We start from the raw sequence: 17,922 nt of genomic DNA, 5'->3' as shown, positions 1-17,922 counted from the left end.
GAGGGGTGAAGTGTGTGCCGAGTCAAAACCCACAACCCTCCTCGTTTGACCTCAGCCTCCAATGTATTTCTGTTCTCATTCTAGGCTGTCAGGGCTGCATTAAACCTGCCAGAAGCCACATCGTATGATGAGATCCGAGGAAAATGGCAGGATGCCCATCTGGGCAAGGACCAGAGGGATTTTAACATGATTGATCTGAAGTTCAAGGAGGAAGTGAACCATTACAGCAATGAGATTAACAAGGTTAGCCCAGCATTGCATGCATTTATCCCCACCACTATGAATGCTGATTTTTAAAGAAATTACATTTTGATTCTCACCCGGGCCCTACGGAGCACTTCGGCTGTTTAACAGCTGACTAGGTGAGATGTGAGGTGGGATGGGTAGAACTCGTTGTTTTGAAGGGCCCAGGGCTTTGTTCCCTTCCCCAGTTAGGGTCTAGACAGGCCTCGGAATAGTGGCGAGAGAGAATGCTTTGTACTGTTTTTCTTTTTAAATGTTTTTATTTTGGGGTGACTGCATTCAAGGGGCTGAATAAGCAGGGTGAGGGACCCAGATCGCCCCTGCTGCTTGTGCAGCAGAGCCAGCAGTGGAGACTCAGGTTCCAGTCCTGGCTCTGCCTTGAACTTGCTGTGTGACCTTGGGCAAGTGAGATAACCAGTCCCTGCCTTGGTTTCCTCACCTGGAAGTGGGGCTGTGAGGGGCACTACCTCACAGGGCTGCAGAGAGGCTTCAGGAGCTACTATTACACAATGCCAAGCCAGTTCCTGGGCAGTTGAGAAAGGAGAGGGAAATCTCTGCATGAGCTGAAACCACAGACTGCTTTTCTCTGCCTTTCTGCCCCAGAGCCAGGGCTGTCCATCCTGCTGCTTGGAGGAGCTGGCTTGGCCCTCAACCTGCCTCCTAGGCCCTCGGGGCCCAGCCTGAGGAGTGGTGAGGAGGAGGCAATGCTAATGCTCATCAAAAGACAAAGTTTGTCTGTGGTGCTCTCTTGCCTGGCTTTTAGCATCCCTTAGGCCGCCGAGAAGACTGACCTCTCATGGGGACAGGTTCCATCCTTGAGGGGTTTTGTTGACAGGAGCTTTCCTAGCACCTCCCTGAGAATCAGGAGGCTCAGCTTCTAGGGCTGACTAGGCATGCTGGGAGTAGGGAAGTTGTCTTCAGATGCATCTCAGAATGGTTTCTTGTCCCTCCAGTTGCCGTCTTCCCATCATCTCTGCCCACCCAGGCTCTGCCTCTCCTGTGTTGGGCTGAGTCTGTGGAATTCCAGGCACAGGCTAAAAGCCCCAGACTCAGAGCCCCCTTCCCAGCATCTCCCCAGGCTTCCCGTGAAGAGGCATGCTTGGTTCTGCTGGCCCTTGAGCCAAGGCAGAGCTTCCTACCTGGGGCTCGGGTGGCATGTTCATAAATATGACATGATGCGGACGTTGGTATTCACGCTGGGAGAGGACCCAGGCCAGGCTCTGCTGGGCTAATCAAGGGCATCACCTTAAATTTTATTCTTCTCCAGCTTCTTTTTAGAATCACGAACTGGATCTGCCAGCCCCTCTGCTTCTCCTTTTCTTTCTCCTTTTTTGCTGCTCTTTGGCCAATGAATGGAACCTCAGGGATCCTGGCAGAGGAAGTCCAGCGAGTGCAGGACAGTCCAGGGAGCACCTATTTGACCTCTTAGGGGTTCCAGGGAAGGATTAATGCCAAATGAGGCTTTCCCTTAGCTCGAGTGGGATTTGGCAGTTAGGTCTGAATAAATATTCTGGCTGTATTGCTTCTGCCTCCTGGATTTACATCCTGATTCTGGGATTTTTAAAGGCGGTGAAGTCACTGACCACTGTGTGCTGATTTAATCTGCAGGCATGCATGCCTTTTGGCCTACACAGACAGTTCCCAGAGAACAGCCTGCAGATGATGGTGCAGTCGGGAGCCAAAGGTTCAACTGTGAACACGATGCAGGTGTGGGCAGAGGCGGGTTGGCAGCTTTACAGGTGTCAGCAAAGGCGGGTGGGGGATAGCAGGAGGTGGTTTCAATTTGTTCCCTATAAAACGTGGCAAATACTGAAAAAGAGAAAAGCATATAGAAATCACTACAGGAGCTAAACACTGTTAACATGCCAATGTTAAAGGCAGATGTAGCTATGACTGTCCAGATGGGATATATATAATGTAGTTATATATTATAAATTTACAAACTTCTATTGCGTATATTCATGTTATATAGATACATTATGTATACTCACACAATTTTGATGTACTTTTGCATGATCTTTTCTTTCTTTCTTTCCTTTTTTTTTTTTTTTTTTTGAGATGGAGTCTCGCTCTGTCACTGGGCTGGAGTGCAATGGCACCATCACGGCTCACTGCAACCGCCGCCTCCTGGGTTCAAGAGATTCTCCTGCCTCAGCCTCCCTAGTAACTGGGACTGTCGGCATGTGCCACCATGCCCGGCTAATTTTTGTATTTTTAGTAGAGACAGGGTTTTACCATGTTGGCCAGGATGGTCTCAATCTCTTGACCTCATGATCTGCCCGCCTCGACCTCCCAAAGTGTTGGGATTACAGGCATGAGCCACCGCGCCTGGCCGTTCTTTTCTTAATATTAAATTATAAACATTGTCCTAGAGATTTCTTAAACTTAAACCTTAATGACCTTGAGAGGGTCTAACGGCCCACCCCATTGTCTGTTGAGTATGACAACAGAAAGGCCGAAAGCCATTAGGAAATCCCCTGACTAAATCGAAACCTAGATATACTGCTGTCCTCCATCACTCCAAGAGTATTAACAGGCAACTTTCTAAGCAAACGGCTCAATAGCTTGAGTTCCCGTTTTTGTTGTTGTTTTTGTTTTAATGAAAATAAGACAGAGTCTCCCTGTATTGCCCAGGGTGGTCTCAAACTTCTGGCCTCAAGGGATTCTCCTACCTCAACCTTACAAAGTGCTAAGATTATAGATGTGAGCCACCACATCCGGCCCCGAATTCCCTTTTGGCTCTAGAATGTGAGGATTGCAGTAAATGGCTGTTTCCTGCAGGCCTCTCTTTCCCCATCAGGACCCTCCAGTCCCTTACAGGTATAACATGAGATGGTTCTGAGTCATGGCTCCTTTTCTAGACAGCACCCATTTTCAACCTACCCCAAATGTGAAAATCCAGATCAGTCAACAAAAGGAAGATGCAGGTATTTTTTTTTTTCTTAAAATGAAAGCTTCCTGGTTTGTTTAGAAATGTAGGTGAGCCTTCAAGAACTCAATTTCCATGCAGCTTTTCTTCAAGGTCAGATTATACTTTCCCTGCTGGGACAAAGCACTGTTAAAAACACATGTGGATCTTCAGTTTCCTGTGGGTTTCCTGTCCTCTAGATCTCGTGCCTCCTGGGCCAGATTGAATTGGAAGGTCGGAGACCCCCGCTGATGGCGTCTGGCAAGTCACTGCCCTGCTTTGAGCCTTATGAGTTCACCCCCAGGGCTGGTGGCTTTGTCACTGGCAGATTCCTCACTGGCATCAAACCTCCTGTATGTATTTTGGTTTTTCTGTAGTTTTTTCCCTTATTTCTAGGCTTAATTGTAAGTGAACTATGACTGCCCTACAGAGTAGGGCAGAAGACACTGGGGGCTGTTGTAGCTGTCGAGGTCAAAAAGTCCTAGGAGATCAGGGAAGGGAGTGGCCTGTCTGGTCAGGAAGGGCTGCTGGAGGTGTTGGCCTGAGCCCTTTGGGAAGCACACTGTCCTCACGGTCACCTTTGGGACCTGGGTCCCATTCTCTGCAGGAGTTCTTCTTCCACTGCATGGCAGGACGAGAGGGCCTGGTCGACACTGCTGTGAAAACCAGCCGCTCAGGCTATCTCCAAAGGTAAAATGTGTCTGCCGTGCCCCTTGAGGTAGGGTGCCAGGACCCTTCATCCCATTATCTTTCACATTATATCAACAGCTCGTTTAAGATTCCTTGGATGAAAAAACTTTTGAAGAGTTTCCATGAATGGCCTGAGGCAGAAAGCAGCAAACACTCTTCCCCTTCGCAGGATCGGTAGAGCATGAGCTCAGAGGCTTATACAAAGGGCTCTGTGTTCTGAGGGTCTGCCATTCCCTGGGGGAAGCGATGGCTGTGGGAGAAGGTCTTGGGCAGTGGCAAGCTTGTCTTGCTTCCTGGAAGGCTCAGCTGCCAAGACAGTAGTGACTAACATTGAGCTCTGTCCTCACAGCTTGGGGTCGGGGGACAGTGACTCCTGGGAAGCCCCCTGTTAGTGTGGCAGGAGGGGAAACCTAGGCAGAGTGTCCAGAGAGGTGAGCAAAGGAGCTAGGACCGGGGCAGAGAGCAGGAGACGTTGAGATAAAACCAAGGAGAAAGGCCGCCAGCGGAGGGATTCACATCAGTAGTTAGTTCCTAATTCCCCTTAGTGTCCTTGGCGATCCCTGGGTTGACCAAGTTTGAGAATCCTTGACAGCTTCCCTGGTTCGCCCGCCTTGTGGTTCTAAGGTCACTGGTCTCTGGGGAGTTCTGCACTGCAGGAGAGTGCAGGGGCAGGCAGTTATCCTCAGCAGCTGGGGCTAGATGGGAGCCCAGCTCTAGGGGTGACAGCCAAGCCTCTCACATGGCTGCAGCCTCCTCCTCCTAGAAAACCATCAGGAAATGCAGCCTCTGGCTGGGGGACAATGGAGCCAACCCAGACCCCGGGGCATTGGATCCAGCCTGTGTTCCAAAGTCTTGCTTGCCTGCAGAACAGCAGCCCCCCTTTCCCTCCCCTCCACCACCCCAACCCTCATCAGAGGCCGCCCTGGGAAGTGATGAGCCAGCGGGGACTGAGCCAATGGTGTCCTTACAGGTGCATCATCAAGCACCTGGAGGGGCTGGTCGTGCAGTATGATCTCACGGTCCGTGACAGCGACGGCAGTGTGGTACAGTTCCTGTATGGGGAGGATGGCCTGGACATCCCCAAGACACAGTTTCTGCAGCCCAAGCAGTTCCCCTTCCTGGCCAGCAACTACGAGGTAGCGTGCTAGACCCCAGAGCAGTGGGCCTCCCCCACTGAGTTTAGAGAACTGGAATGCGCTGAGCTTCGCAACCCAGTCCAAGTGGCCACTGGAAAGTAGAGTGGGAAGAGTTTATAAGACATCAGTCTATGCCCTGAAACACTTGACAGTTTCAAAGCCTGTGAACTTTAATCACCTGAGGTGGCTGGAGGGCATGAGCACCTCTGGAATAATACCTACTCTTTGGGGCCATTTGCCACGTGCTGGGCCCTCAGCTAAAGCACACTATCGATACTATCCATTTTCCTCCTCACTGCAACCCAGGGAAGTAAGCATTACTCTGTCCATGTTGCAGCTGAGGCAACTGAGGATCAAAGCGTAAGTAAACAGTCAGTGAGTGGCGGAGCCAGCATTTGAGCATGGGCCCGTCAGACACAAACTCATGATTTTTCATTCTGTACCTTAATGCCCTTGTAGTGACAATCACTGTTGACTGGAGAGTCACCCCATTTGGCAGATAGGGAAACTGAAACTGATATGACCTGTCCAAGGTCATCAAGCTGACGGTAGAATTGAGGGTTGTGCTCTGGTGCTGAGTCCTTTCCATCCCGGTTCCTATCCCTGAACTTGGCCATCACTCTTCCCCTCTTCCTTTCTTCCCAGAAACTCGCTTGTGCTCCTGGAGGGGCTCTGAGTGTGCTGCTTTCTTTCCTGTGTCTCCCTCTGCTCCCAAGACCATTGGTTCCCAAATCTGGTTTGCACAAAGTGAGGGCCCTGATTAGCAATGGATGCTCAGCCTCTCAGAGTGGGTGTTTGGCCCCATCATGAGGGCTCCACACCAGCCACCTGGGTCCCCTGAATTTGTGCTCCATGGCCCTCTGTCACACCCTCATCTCTTTGATCTCGTGTGTGATTTGTTTGTTTGTTTGTTTAGGTGATAATGAAATCGCAGCATCTCCATGAAGTTTTATCCAGAGCAGATCCCAAAAAAGCTCTCCGCCACTTCAGAGCTATCAAAAAATGGCAAAGCAAGCACCCCAACACGCTGCTGAGAAGAGGCGCCTTCTTGAGTTATTCCCAGAAAATTCAGGCGGCTGTGAAAGCCCTGAACCTTGAGAGTGAAAACCGGAATGGCCGCAGCCCCAGGACTCAGGAGGTGACTCAGGGAGATGATGTCCTTAACATCCAGCACATCCAGGCTTAGTCAGTGGGTGACTGATTAGGGGCTGTTTTCCTAAGGGAAGGTAGAATCATGAATTCCAGCCTTGTTCATCGTCAGTCAGAACAGAATGGCTCTCAAATGGGAGTGTAAGGCAGGGACTCTTAACAAGGGTGTAGGCAGGGTTTGGGGGAACTAACTGGGGCCTGTGACTTTGGGGTTCCCCACGATCCCAGGTGTGAAGGAATGGGGAGCAGTCATGAGAAATGGAGAGGATGGCTATGTGCTAGGGCCACTGGACAGAGCCCTGGGTAGAGACCCACTAGAGGGGGGTTGGGGATAAATACCAGGATCCCCTTCCTCCTGCTTTTCCCTCTGCTACTGGTGCCTCCCATCAGCCAAGCACACCTGGGAGCCGGAAGCAGGAGATCTCTTTGAAGCAGTCACTTTGGGACTGCGTTGAGGGTCACAGAGCGTGTGAAAGAGCCTGGATCCAGAAATAAGCGTGGATCCAGCACAGTGACTGTGTCCTAGCTGGCCTGAGACAGTCGTGGCTTTGCCTCTTGTCCTATCCTAATCATAACAGTCTCCTGTTTTACTCTAAAAGAATCCCAGTTTGCTCAGTAAATTACATGCTCACCCTCTCTGGGCTTGAATAGGCCAGAATGAAGAGCTGCTAGGCTTGTAGTCAAGCAGGGTGAACTAGGACAGACTGAAGTCTTTCCCCATTTTAAATGGGGAGATGGTTTCTCATTGCAATCAGGTTTCTGTCTTTCTTCTCCCTTTATTATTGGAAGCCAATGCTTTTGATCCCTCTTATGCTACTGGGTGTCCCTCCCACATAGCTGAGACCCATCCTTCCATTCAGATGCTGAGGATGTGGTATGAGTTGGATGAGGAAAGCCGAAGGAAATACCAGAAGAAGGCGGCCACTTGTCCTGACCCCAGTCTGTCTGTCTGGCGTCCTGATATTTACTTTGCATCAGTTTCCGAAACGTTTGAAACAAAGGTTGATGACTATAGTCAACAGTGGGCAGCTCAAACAGAGAAGAGTTATGAGAAATCAGAGCTTTCTCTCGACAGGTAATGACAGTGATTTGTTGCACAACATGTGCAGGAGAATCTACCTCCTAGCCCCTGCCCCACCCACTCTGGGAGAAGAGGGCTGCCTCCTGGGTTTGAGACTCCAGGTAGAGGGAGGGCAGTAAGACAGCCAGGGGCACCGCACAAGCCCCGAGGGCCCAGGAGTGAACAAGTGCAGGAAGACAGGAGTGGACACCCCACTCCGGGCCAAGATAGGGATGGTGGTCTGCTGGGACAGAGGCTTGCAGGAATGTCGGCTCTCTTGGGTTTGGTGTGGTAGGTGGGGCTAATTGAGAGTCAGGGAATCCACTGTTCAGCTGCTGCCAACCATGTGACCCAGGACAGGTCATTCATGCCCAGGGACACGAGGTCTTAACTTTTCATGAGGTCTTGGATCTGATTACTCCAGTGATCCTTTGAACTTTGGGTTCCCATTTGAAGGCCTCAGCTTGGACTAGTACAGACACACACACACGCACACACACATACACACACACACACACACACACACACACAGTGTAGCTCAGTGCTCCTTGTGGCTGTTCTTACAGGGTCAGGCTTCATAGGAAAAATGGTTAGTAAATTACAGAATTGTGCAGCATGAATACTTCTGATGGGGGCTGCAGCCACTGGCACTAACTAAAAATATAAACACTGTCATCACCCTCATCCCCATAATGGCCTAGCAGGAGGTTTAAGCTGTCTCCAAATTGTCATAATTGAGAAAAAAGAATGAATAAAGGAAAAAGTGAATAATGAACCCAGAAATTCTCCTGCTTAGGGGGCTTGTGGTAACAGGCCCAGAGTGGGCATGTGACATTCTGGAGGCAAACATGAAGAGTCCAAGCATGAATGTCTAGAGCTTCACCCGCCCAGCTGGGATCTGTGCTGTGTAATTTCAGGACATCTCAGGGTCACTGGTGGGAATTTGAAGATTAGAGGGATCTTTTGCCTGGGAAAAACGAGTCCAGAAAGAGGTAGAGGTTTCAGGTTTCTGGTTTCAGGCAGCACTGACAGTCTGTAGTGTCTGCTTCTGACCCTGCCACTCCCCCCCACCCCCCACTGCCTTCTCTAGGTTGAGGACCTTGCTGCAGCTGAAGTGGCAGCGCTCACTGTGTGAGCCGGGTGAGGCTGTGGGCCTGCTAGCTGCCCAGAGCATCGGAGAGCCCTCCACCCAGATGACCCTCAACACCTTCCACTTTGCAGGCAGAGGCGAGATGAACGTCACCCTGGGCATTCCAAGGTGTGGAGCACAAGGGAGCACGGGGTGGGGTCTGTCCTAGCCTCTCCTGGAGAAGGAGTCATTTAATGAGAGGGAGGGAGGGAGTGTGTGTGTGTGTGAGAGAGAGAGAGAGAGAGAGTCAGTCTCATTAAAGTGGGGATCAGGGTTAGAATTTCCAGAGCCCAGCTGGTTTCTTTGGTGCCCAGGCCTGGTAGGATCTCCATTTATCCCTCTGCCAACTCCTGCCTGCAAGTTCCTGGGGATGCCTGTGAGACTGCACACTGCTGGGGGAGGGACTCAGGAACATACATTGTTAACAAGCCCCACACAGGGTGCCTGGTTGCCCAACTCCAGGGGAACCATTCACATAGAACGTGCCTCCACGTGGCCCTGGGCCCTGGCCCTTCAGGTGAATATATGCACTGGGCAAGGGGAACGAGTGTGGGGTCAGACCCATCTGCATTCAGTCCCTGGCTCTGCCTTTGTCTAGCAGATGGACTCTGGACAGGTACCTCACTTTCCAAACCTCAAGGGGTCCTTCTGTGGAATGCCAGAGGCTGGGACTCACTGTACATCCGGGCAGTGAGGGCTGGCTGAGCTCAGCAGGAGCACTGTGGGTGTTCGTTGCCTTCCCTGCATCGCTTGTTCATTCAGTAAGCATCAGCAGGCACCTGCTGTTTAAGGCACAGGTGATAGGAAACAAGAATCAGACAAAGCCCTGAGCTCAAGGAGTGGGCACTCCAGGGAGGAAACAGGGAGGGACAGGGGAGTCCCTTACTGTTGCACACAGGGCCAGAGCTGGGATTCTCTGATCCAGCATATTATCCCTGTGAGATCCCCAGACCTCTCTCAGATCCCAGAAGACCTCTGACATCCTTAGGAGAAGCTGCACCCAAACAGAGGGTCTGGTTGCCACTCATTATTGGATGTGTCCTTATTCTGTGACAGGTTGCGGGAGATTCTCATGGTGGCCAGCGCCAACATCAAGACGCCCATGATGAGCGTGCCCGTGCTCAACACCAAGAAAGCCCTGAAGAGAGTGAAAAGCCTGAAGAAACAACTCACCAGGGTGTGCTTAGGGGAGGTAATGTCTCCTTCCCGGGCTGTAGATGGGGTGAAGGCACGTTTCTATATCCTCCCCATGTATGAAGAACAGGCTTTGCTTACTGCACTGACCCTAGGCTCAGATTCCCACCCATGAGAAATAAGCTGTCTCTGCCAGGTGCTGAGCAGAGATGGATCAGGAAGCTTTTAAGAGAGTCATTAGTTCCACAGCATCCTCCTGTGCCTGAAAAACAAACCGTTTCCTGAGTTTGCTACCAGCTCTGCTGAGGCCACTCCTAGGAGGTTCAGGCCACTCTCTGGAGGTGACTGCAGGCTGTGGGCCCCCAGCAGATCCACACCAGTATAGCTTGCCAGGGTTTCTTTGGAGTTTGGCCTGTGTTCTCAGCTGCTATCTCTATAAACCCTTGGGTCTCGTAACCCACCCACGTTGCACAGTCACCGAGGACCTGAACAAGTCATGTTCTCTGTGTCCGTCTGGTTCCAGGTGTTGCAGAAAATTGACGTCCAGGAGTCCTTCTGTATGGAAGAAAAACAGAACAAATTCCAGGTGTACCAGCTGCGGTTTCACTTCCTGCCACATGCATATTACCAGCAGGAGAAGTGCCTGAGACCCGAGGACATCCTACGCTTCATGGAAACAAGGTCAGAGCTCAGGCTGTGATTGTCATTGACCTTGACCCAGAGAATGCTCATGAACTGGGGCAGGAAGCACCTAGCCACAAGGCTCCTAGAGATTGAGTGCCTTTTCCCAAATGAGCCCTTCAAGGGAAGTGTTTAGGAAAACAGAAGGCCTTGCAGCCTGATCTGGAAACCTGACCCCCAGTCTGGCTTGTGGGTGTGACTTTGTTAGCCACATGTCAGTCCCTGAGCCCATTTCTTCTCTTGGGTTGACATCAGGATTGTTGTCTTCTGGGGCTTGCAGGCATTAAGACATGGAAATGTGGGTGTGGTAAAGAGAAGGGAGCAGTGTCAAGTGGTGCCTCTGTGCTGTCAGAGCAGCACATGCTGTTAATGTTTGCTAGGGTGTTACTCCAGGCAGTATAATGTGGTTCCTGATGCATTTAGATTCTGTGAATAATGAACAATGTGTGGGTGGCGTGCTGCTCTTAGATCTCCATTCTATAACCAGGATTGCCTCCAGAGAAATTTGAGTTCCTGTCTGCTAGGGAAAAGGAACTTTTGTCTCAAATTCAAGTTACTGTTAGATATTTGAAAAGCAGAGGCTGCAATGCTGAGTTCAGGGGAGCAGGAGGATGGGCTTTTGGGGGACTGGGGCAAGCCTGGAAGAGCCCACGAAGCACTTTTGATTCACCAGCTAACCTTAGACGGCGAAGTGTGAACACAAACAGGCTGCATAGCCCAGCAGGTGACAGGCCAGTGAAGCAGGCTAGGGGGCCCCTGGCAGACTGAAGAGTGTGGAACCTGTGTCAAGGGGCATCGGTTACCATGCAGGAATGGGGGTCAGGGGGGGCCACATCTTTTGATTTTAAAAGAAAGAAAGAAAGCTTCCCACCCCCTACGTTTTTTTTCTTTCTTGGGTTACTTGGTTACTTGCCTTTGCTTTATATATAATTGAGGTCTCCTGACTTTTAAACATCAGCAACTAATTCCTGTGTTTTTAAAAGCCCAGTAAGGCCCAGATGGATCTCATCTGTTGCAGGATCTGGCCATAGGCCACTGACCACTGTCTCTAATCTAGACCAGTTCTCGGGTCTTCTGGGAGCTGCTCAGATAGAGAAACAATGACAGAGCAGAAGCAGAAAGCTCCCTCCACAAACACATACTGAGCCATGCCCATTCGTCGCCGAGTCACAGGGACAGGCGTGGGCAACACGGTACGACTTTTCTGCCCTCAGCCCTGTGCCCTCTCACCTTATGGGGCCTGGCCTCGAGCCAGCCCTCTGTGCAGGTGGCATTTGGGATGGTGGGTCTTGGGGTGGACGAGCTTGGATGTGAACTCAGTCCTTTGGACGGGGGTCACTGGCCGGGTGCTTCCTGCCCCAGTTCATGAGCCATGGGTGAAGTTGTTGGCTGGGCCTTGGGAGCAGCTGCGTGGGTGCCAGCCTGGGCTGAGAACGTTCTTTCTGTCGAGTGGTCCTCCGTGTTATCTGGGCACTGGGAGAGTGGCAGGGGAGTGCTGTGTGCACCCACCTGCCGGCTCCTTAAATAACAGCAAGGAACATAACTACCAAGTGCGGGGGACGTTTGTGCTGGCCTGGCAGCAGTTTTCTGAGAAATGGGAATTCAGATTTCATGGCCTCTTGAGAATAACCAAGGGTGGGCGGAGTTAGATGTTCTGCCCCAGTTCTGTTCACAGGAGGCCCAGGCCTGCCCAGCAGATAGGTTGGCACGAGGCCGGCGCCAGCCCGTCCTGGGGTTCTTTTTACTTATATTACCTCATGGAATTGAAAATAGGAAATCACTTTTTAAGACTTCTTCCTGATGAGAGACAGCCCTGGCTTGTTCCCAGCCATGAAGGACTTTTTCACCTCCTCCCTGTGTTTTGCTTGTGTGCTTGAAAAGCCATGATAAATAAAGCCATGCGTGGTGGCTTTCGGTGGAGGTGGCCTCAAGGACTGAGCAGAATGGGGCTGAGGGGTTAGGGAGAGCTAAAAGATGGGGCAGTGGATGAGCTGGGTGTGGTCTGGACTCCCTGTGTCAGGCCCCAGGCAGCAGAGCAGCTGTGTTCAGGCCTCTGGCTGCCCACAGGAAATGGGAGGAAGTGTGAGTGCACTTTCAAAAGAGCAGCCAACCCCCAAGAAGCTTTTTCTCCTTCCTTTCTCCCTTCCCTCCCCTTTCCTTCCTCTCTACTACCCTCCTTTTCTTTCTCTTTGCCCCCACCCTCCCTTCTCCCAGCTGTGGGGTCATGAGACTCTTGACAGAGCCTGGAGAAAAAAAACACGAGACCGATGGCTCCCTAGGTAGAGATATACAAGCATAAAAGGCCCCCCAGATCTCTGCACTGGCACCTGTCACATTGGCTGTTTGTGTAAATTGTCTGGCAGGTGGCCGGGGAGGTGAAGTGGGAAGAGCACTGAGCTAGGAGTTAGGGGCTGTAAGTTTTGGCCTCCGGTCCCTAGCCATGAAAAGACCAAGCTGCGGGTCTGTAATTGTAGCTGCTGTGAATCTGACTTTCCAAACAGCAGGTGGTGGAGCTGTTGCCAGGCGCATTCAGAAACCGCCAGGGGTCATGTGCTCTGTTTGTAATTATTTACGTGGGATGGGAGGCTTCTCTGCCCCTGCCCTTCCTGTTCCCTTTCGGTTGCTACATTCTGATGAACAGCACAACCTTGAGAAGGCAGTCACTGTGGACCATTAGTTCCCCTGCTCTTGGCAAAATCACAGAAGGGCAAATTGCACCTCCAGGAAAACTAGCACACTGGTCGCATGCCTACCACTTACTCACCGGGCGTTCATTCTGCCTCCTCACCTCCTATGTTCTCCACAAGTCCTGGTCACCAAAAGAGGCAGGGAAGGCAGAAAGCATTCCCAACTGGGGAAATCAGGGAGGGCTTCTTGGAGGAGTTACAGCTGCTGAGACCTAGCCTTGAAGGATGGGTACAGCTTCAGTCGGTAGATATTGGCCAGGGAAGTTGCTGGCAGAGTGAGCAGCTCAAGCAAAGGCCCAAAGGGTGCACAGGGTGGAGGGAGCAGATGGGCAGTTAGAGTTGAGGCCAGATGTGAAATGCTGAGAGCAAAAGCATCAAAGCCGAGACATTGCCGCAAGTTGAGACAGGCTTGGGTGCCCAGCTGTGGGAAGCAGCCCTGTGTGTGGCAGCAGCTGAGCCCCGCACCCCCACTCCGCCTCATTCCATCTCCTCCACTCTGCACAGTAGCCTCGGGCACGGAGTGAGAGCGATCCATGTTGCAGATGAGATCAAGGCCCTCCTCTCCAGTCTGTGGCAGGATGAGGACTTTAACCTGAACCTGTCCTTACAGAAACATCTCTCCCGCCTTCTCTTTCCAGTGGAATTGTATCTTTCTAAAGTCAAGCCCGGCCTCCTCTCATCTGGCCATCCTATTCCTGTCCCCAGTGCCTGGTAAACAAGCTCTTGTCTAGATTAATGGATGAGGGGCTTTTTTTCTGCCAAGAGCAAACCATGTACACCTTTAAAAAGTTCCAAAATAATATTGGGGTCCAGGTGCAGTGGCTCACGCCTGTAATCCCCGCACTTTGGGAGGCGAGGCAGGTGGATCACGTGAGTCAGGAGTTCAAGATCAACCTGGACAACATGGTGAAATCCCATCTCTACTAAAAATAGAAAAATTAGCTGGGCGTGGTGGCGCCTGCCTGTAATCCCAGCTACTCAGGAGGCTGAGGCATGAGAATCATTTGAACCCGGGAGACGGAGGTTGCAGTGAGCCAAGATCGCGCCAGTGCATTCCAGCCCTGGGGGATAGAGGGAGACTCCATCTCAAAACAAACAAACAAACAAATAATAATAATAATATTGGTTAAGATGAGTGGCATTCTTTTGTTTTTAATGAGCAAAATAGTATCCATTTGACCTGCCTGCTTTTCAAATGAAGACTCTAAGCTCCTTGAGGGCCTGGAGCCTGTCTTTTCCTCCTTGCTTTGCCGCCAGGGCTGGCACATGCTGGGCACAGTATAGGCGCTCAGAGAAAATGGGATGGCTGGCTGGATGCGTGAGGACCTGATTCTCACAGTCACAAGCAGCCCTTTTTGGTGTGCTATTCTGGCCTGTTGGAAAAGACGGGCAAGGGATTACATGAGGAAAGAAGTGGTATGGAGGGGACAGGATGGATCCTAAGAGGCCGTAAAAATAGATGGCTCCAGAGGAAGGGGCAGGGGGCCAGGTTCTGAGCTTCAGATTGGTTATCTTTTACATTGGTGTGGTTCTAACTTGTTGACACAATTCATTGCCACAAGCTAAGTTATCCCTGCCCTTCGAAATTCTGATGAGCCCTTCCGAAGTCGTCGTCGTTTCATCACATTGCTGGGGCTCCCACACCAAGGAGATGAGAGTTCTCTGGCCAGAGCAACACCACCTTCTGGAGATGCTGCAGGTGGTGGGCAGCGGAAGGTCCTAGTCCTGGGTGGGGTTCCCCTCTCCTACAGTAGACTCTGCCTTCCTTGTTAGAGGACGACCACAGCAGCACCTACAACTGTCCTTCACCAGGCACCCACTCTGCCAGGCCCTATGAAAGGAATCAGACATAGGGTTGTTTCTCATCGTTAGCAAAGAAGATTGCAGAATATGTAGTAATTACCATATTTTCTAGACAAGGGGCTTAAAGCTGAGGAAGGTGCCTGTCGTACTCATACCCCGGGAATGGCAGTGCACATATTGAGACCAGGCCTATCAGGCTGTGGAACCAGTGTTCCTGACACGCCAGAGATGGTTCCAAAACAGTGGGTAGGGAAAAGTGAGCGGCCAGGAGAGTCTGGGCCTCCATCTCATGCACTAATCCCCTGTGGGAATCCCTCAGCGTCCTATCCCCGCAATGAGGGCAGGGCTGGACATGCTGGTACTGCACAGGGCTTTGTGGCTTTCTTCTCATTTTAGATTCTTTAAACTTCTGATGGAATCCATCAAAAAGAAGAATAATAAAGCATCAGCCTTCAGGAATGTAAATACTCGAAGAGCTACGCAGCGGGATCTGGACAACGCTGGAGAGTCAGGGAGAAGTCGTGTGAGTGAGTCCCTGGGGATCACTAGGGTCGCACAGGGAGAGCCCCCAGACTGGGCAGGCACTGTGCCTGTTCTCTGTGCTCCTCCAGCCCTGTCCTGGTGCTGGCCCATCTCCTACCTATCTCAGCTTTTGCCTGCTGTTCTGAGACAGCCCAGAAGCAGCATTCACTTCTTGGCCTGATGGGCCAGGCAGGTGAGGCTGCCAGGCAGCATGGTGTGGCCAGCCCCGGGGCGGGCCTCTGCATCATCACTCTGCTCTCTAAGACCCCGCCGTAAGTGGTCTTCATCCTGAGGAGGGACTCAAGGTCATGGCGTGCACTGAGCCTTTGAAAGTTCTTCTGGTTTCCCTTGGCTCTGCCTTTGACTTGCCTGGGCAAGATGAACTGAGGCCCACTAGGGCACTGGCAGGGACCAGAGAGATGGAAGCAGGGAAGTTGGGCTGCAGTGATAAAAAGGGGAAGAAGAGGGAAAAACCAGTAGGAGCAAAATAGTCCAGGAATAACTATTCGGACATCTGCCAGGAGACCCAGGAGCAGACCAGACCTGAGGGTGGTACAGGTAGCCAGCAGCGAGCCTGCTCGGGTTGGGAATGACATGGACTGGGACTGCCCCCAGCCAGCTCTGTGGTCTCAGTCGTGTCACCCTTCTCTGGGTCTGTCTCCTCACCCCTAAAATGAGGGGCTGGCCTACACCAGGGAAAATGCTAGGTCTCTCCTGTTTGGTGAATTCACGTGCTAGCTCGCTCAAGCACAAGTGGGCATGGAGTATCTTTAGAATGCTGCCTGGTCTTAATTCTTAATTCAACCGGAAGGAAAGTATAAAAAACTAGGAGCCAAGTTCAGGAGGAGAAAGGAAGAGATATTCAGTATTCCACAAGATAACCCTTCCTTCCTCATCCCCACCTACAACTGGGTTGATCAAAAATATTTGGAACAATATTTTACACCATCTTCTTCTAAGAAAGCAAGTCCTGGCACTTTTTTTTTAATTCTTAGGCATGAAATTTTGCAAGTAAGTAGTGTATGTAAAGATGAAGACTGAAGGGAAGGAGGCCTGGGATCCGGGGCTGGACAGAGTAGATGCCGGTGGACGGTTTGGGTTGAGTGGCAGTGGACGGAGGGTGGTGGCTGGATGGGGGAAGGGGTTAGAAGAGTGGGGCATGGATGGATGGATGGGTTGGTGAGTGGATGGATGGATTCACTGAGCACTAGATATTGGAGTTAAGCTTTTTCTTCCTTGCCCACAAACCACAGGGAGAGCAGGAGGGCGATGAGGAAGAAGAGGGGCACATTGTGGATGCTGAAGCTGAGGAGGGGGACGCTGATGCCTCTGATGCCAAACGCAAGGAGAAGCAGGAGGAGGAGGTGAGAGACCCTGTGTGGGGTGAGGGGGCTGTGGTCCCGGCCCCCTTCCCTGTTAACCTGGAGGGATTATCTCCCGGCACCCAGGCCACACCTCTGTGTCATGCCATGAACCCACAAGGAACCCTGAAGCTGCACCTGCGTGCCCAGCCACCTCTCTCTTGAGAAGATGGGGTTCATAGGGTGGGAATTTGGCACAGGTCCATTCCAGGACTACCATTTAGATCTGGCCATCCCTGGACTTGAATCAGACTCAAGGACCCAGACAGGCTTCTGGCGAGAAAAAGTCAGGCTGCCTCTGGTTTTTACGATGAAAATACACCTCTCTCTCCTCCCGCAAACCAGTCCCCTGCTGTCATTATGGCCGAGGGAACTTACTGGTGAGTGGGAGCACCAGCGAAGGCCAAGCGAGGGTGAGCTCCACCTCTGTGGGGGGCTCAGTGGGACAGAGAGGTGGCATTCTCAAGGTAAAAGGAAGAGGAAAGACCAACCAGGCCGGAGCAGAGGAGCTGGGAGCGTGGAGTAGGTGGGGCCTAGGTAGCCCAGGCCAGCCAAGGCTTTGCGGGGGTCTTAGTTCCACAGTCAGAGTCCAGGTAGATGGTGGGGCCCCAGGTGACACAACCTCTGCTCCCTTTTCTGCCAGGTTGATTATGAGAGTGAGGAAGAGGAGGAGAGGGAGGGCGAGGAGAACGATGATGAAAACACGCAGGAGGAACGAAAGCCCCACAGGGAAGGTGCTCGAGAGACCCAAGAGCGAGACGAAGAGGTGGGCTCAGGCGCCGAAGAGGACCCGGCCCTTCCCGCCCTCCTGACTCAGCCCCGGAAACCCACCCACGGCCAGGAGCCCCAGGGGCCCGAGGCCGTGGAGCGCCGGGTCCAGGCTGTGCGTGAGATCCACTCGTTCATAGATGACTACCAGTACGACACTGAGGAGAGTCTGTGGTGCCAGGTCAGTGTGGCTGTGCAGGCCAGGGCTTGGGTAGTTGGTCCAGCTGGCCAAGTGCCTGTGTGGAAGGGGCCTGCTGAGCTCCCCTGCACAGCTGGGCGGGGGACAGCCAGCACTTCCCATCGTCTCCCACTCAGAGCATACCCAGGCCTCCTGTTTGGGGCCTGTAAGAGTCATTTGTTCTTTTTAATCCCAGATCCCTTCAGGAATCTGGTGATGGCTATAAACCCCTTTGCCCCAAAAAAGGGCCCACACGTGTCATTTTCAAACCCCTGGTAAGCCAGTTCTCCAGATCTTTCAAGACACAACGGACCGATCTACCAGGCCCTTTAGGTACACCACCTCCTTTAATCTTCAGTACAACAGACATGTTAACATGGACCACACATGTTATAGAGACACTGTTCGTGCCCTCAGGCAGGGACACTTCAGTTCCCCCCACACACAGCCCCTGCCACCATCTTTTTAGGGAT

At 51.9% G+C, this 17,922-nt stretch overlaps 1 protein-coding gene across 3 annotated transcripts in view; it reads left to right on the top strand.

Annotated features, from left to right (window-relative positions):
* POLR1A (RNA polymerase I subunit A) overlaps positions 1 to 17,922 on the top strand; it is a 78,471-nt gene that overhangs the window by 50,881 nt on the left and 9,668 nt on the right. For 2 of the 3 annotated variants that reach the window (XM_033175350.1, XM_033175351.1), the window contains 13 exons: positions 85 to 243; positions 1,852 to 1,950; positions 3,352 to 3,504; positions 3,759 to 3,841; positions 4,812 to 4,977; positions 5,894 to 6,115; positions 6,987 to 7,201; positions 8,277 to 8,444; positions 9,372 to 9,507; positions 9,973 to 10,130; positions 15,017 to 15,140; positions 16,393 to 16,506; positions 17,147 to 17,452. In XM_033175350.1, coding sequence (XP_033031241.1) covers positions 85 to 243; positions 1,852 to 1,950; positions 3,352 to 3,504; positions 3,759 to 3,841; positions 4,812 to 4,977; positions 5,894 to 6,115; positions 6,987 to 7,201; positions 8,277 to 8,444; positions 9,372 to 9,507; positions 9,973 to 10,130; positions 15,017 to 15,140; positions 16,393 to 16,506; positions 17,147 to 17,452 — 2,103 coding nt within the window. Of the gene's footprint in view, positions 1 to 84; positions 244 to 1,851; positions 1,951 to 3,351; positions 3,505 to 3,758; positions 3,842 to 4,811; positions 4,978 to 5,893; positions 6,116 to 6,986; positions 7,202 to 8,276; positions 8,445 to 9,371; positions 9,508 to 9,972; positions 10,131 to 15,016; positions 15,144 to 16,392; positions 16,507 to 17,146; positions 17,453 to 17,922 lie in introns of all 3 variants that reach the window. The other variant, XM_033175348.1, reaches the window with a different exon arrangement.

This window comes from Trachypithecus francoisi, unplaced genomic scaffold, assembly GCF_009764315.1.
Source record: "Trachypithecus francoisi isolate TF-2019V2 unplaced genomic scaffold, Tfra_2.0 Lachesis_group17, whole genome shotgun sequence".
Taxonomy (NCBI): domain Eukaryota; kingdom Metazoa; phylum Chordata; class Mammalia; order Primates; family Cercopithecidae; genus Trachypithecus; species Trachypithecus francoisi.
The sequence above is the reverse complement of the archived record's forward strand: the minus strand, read 5'-3'. Positions and strand labels throughout refer to the sequence as shown.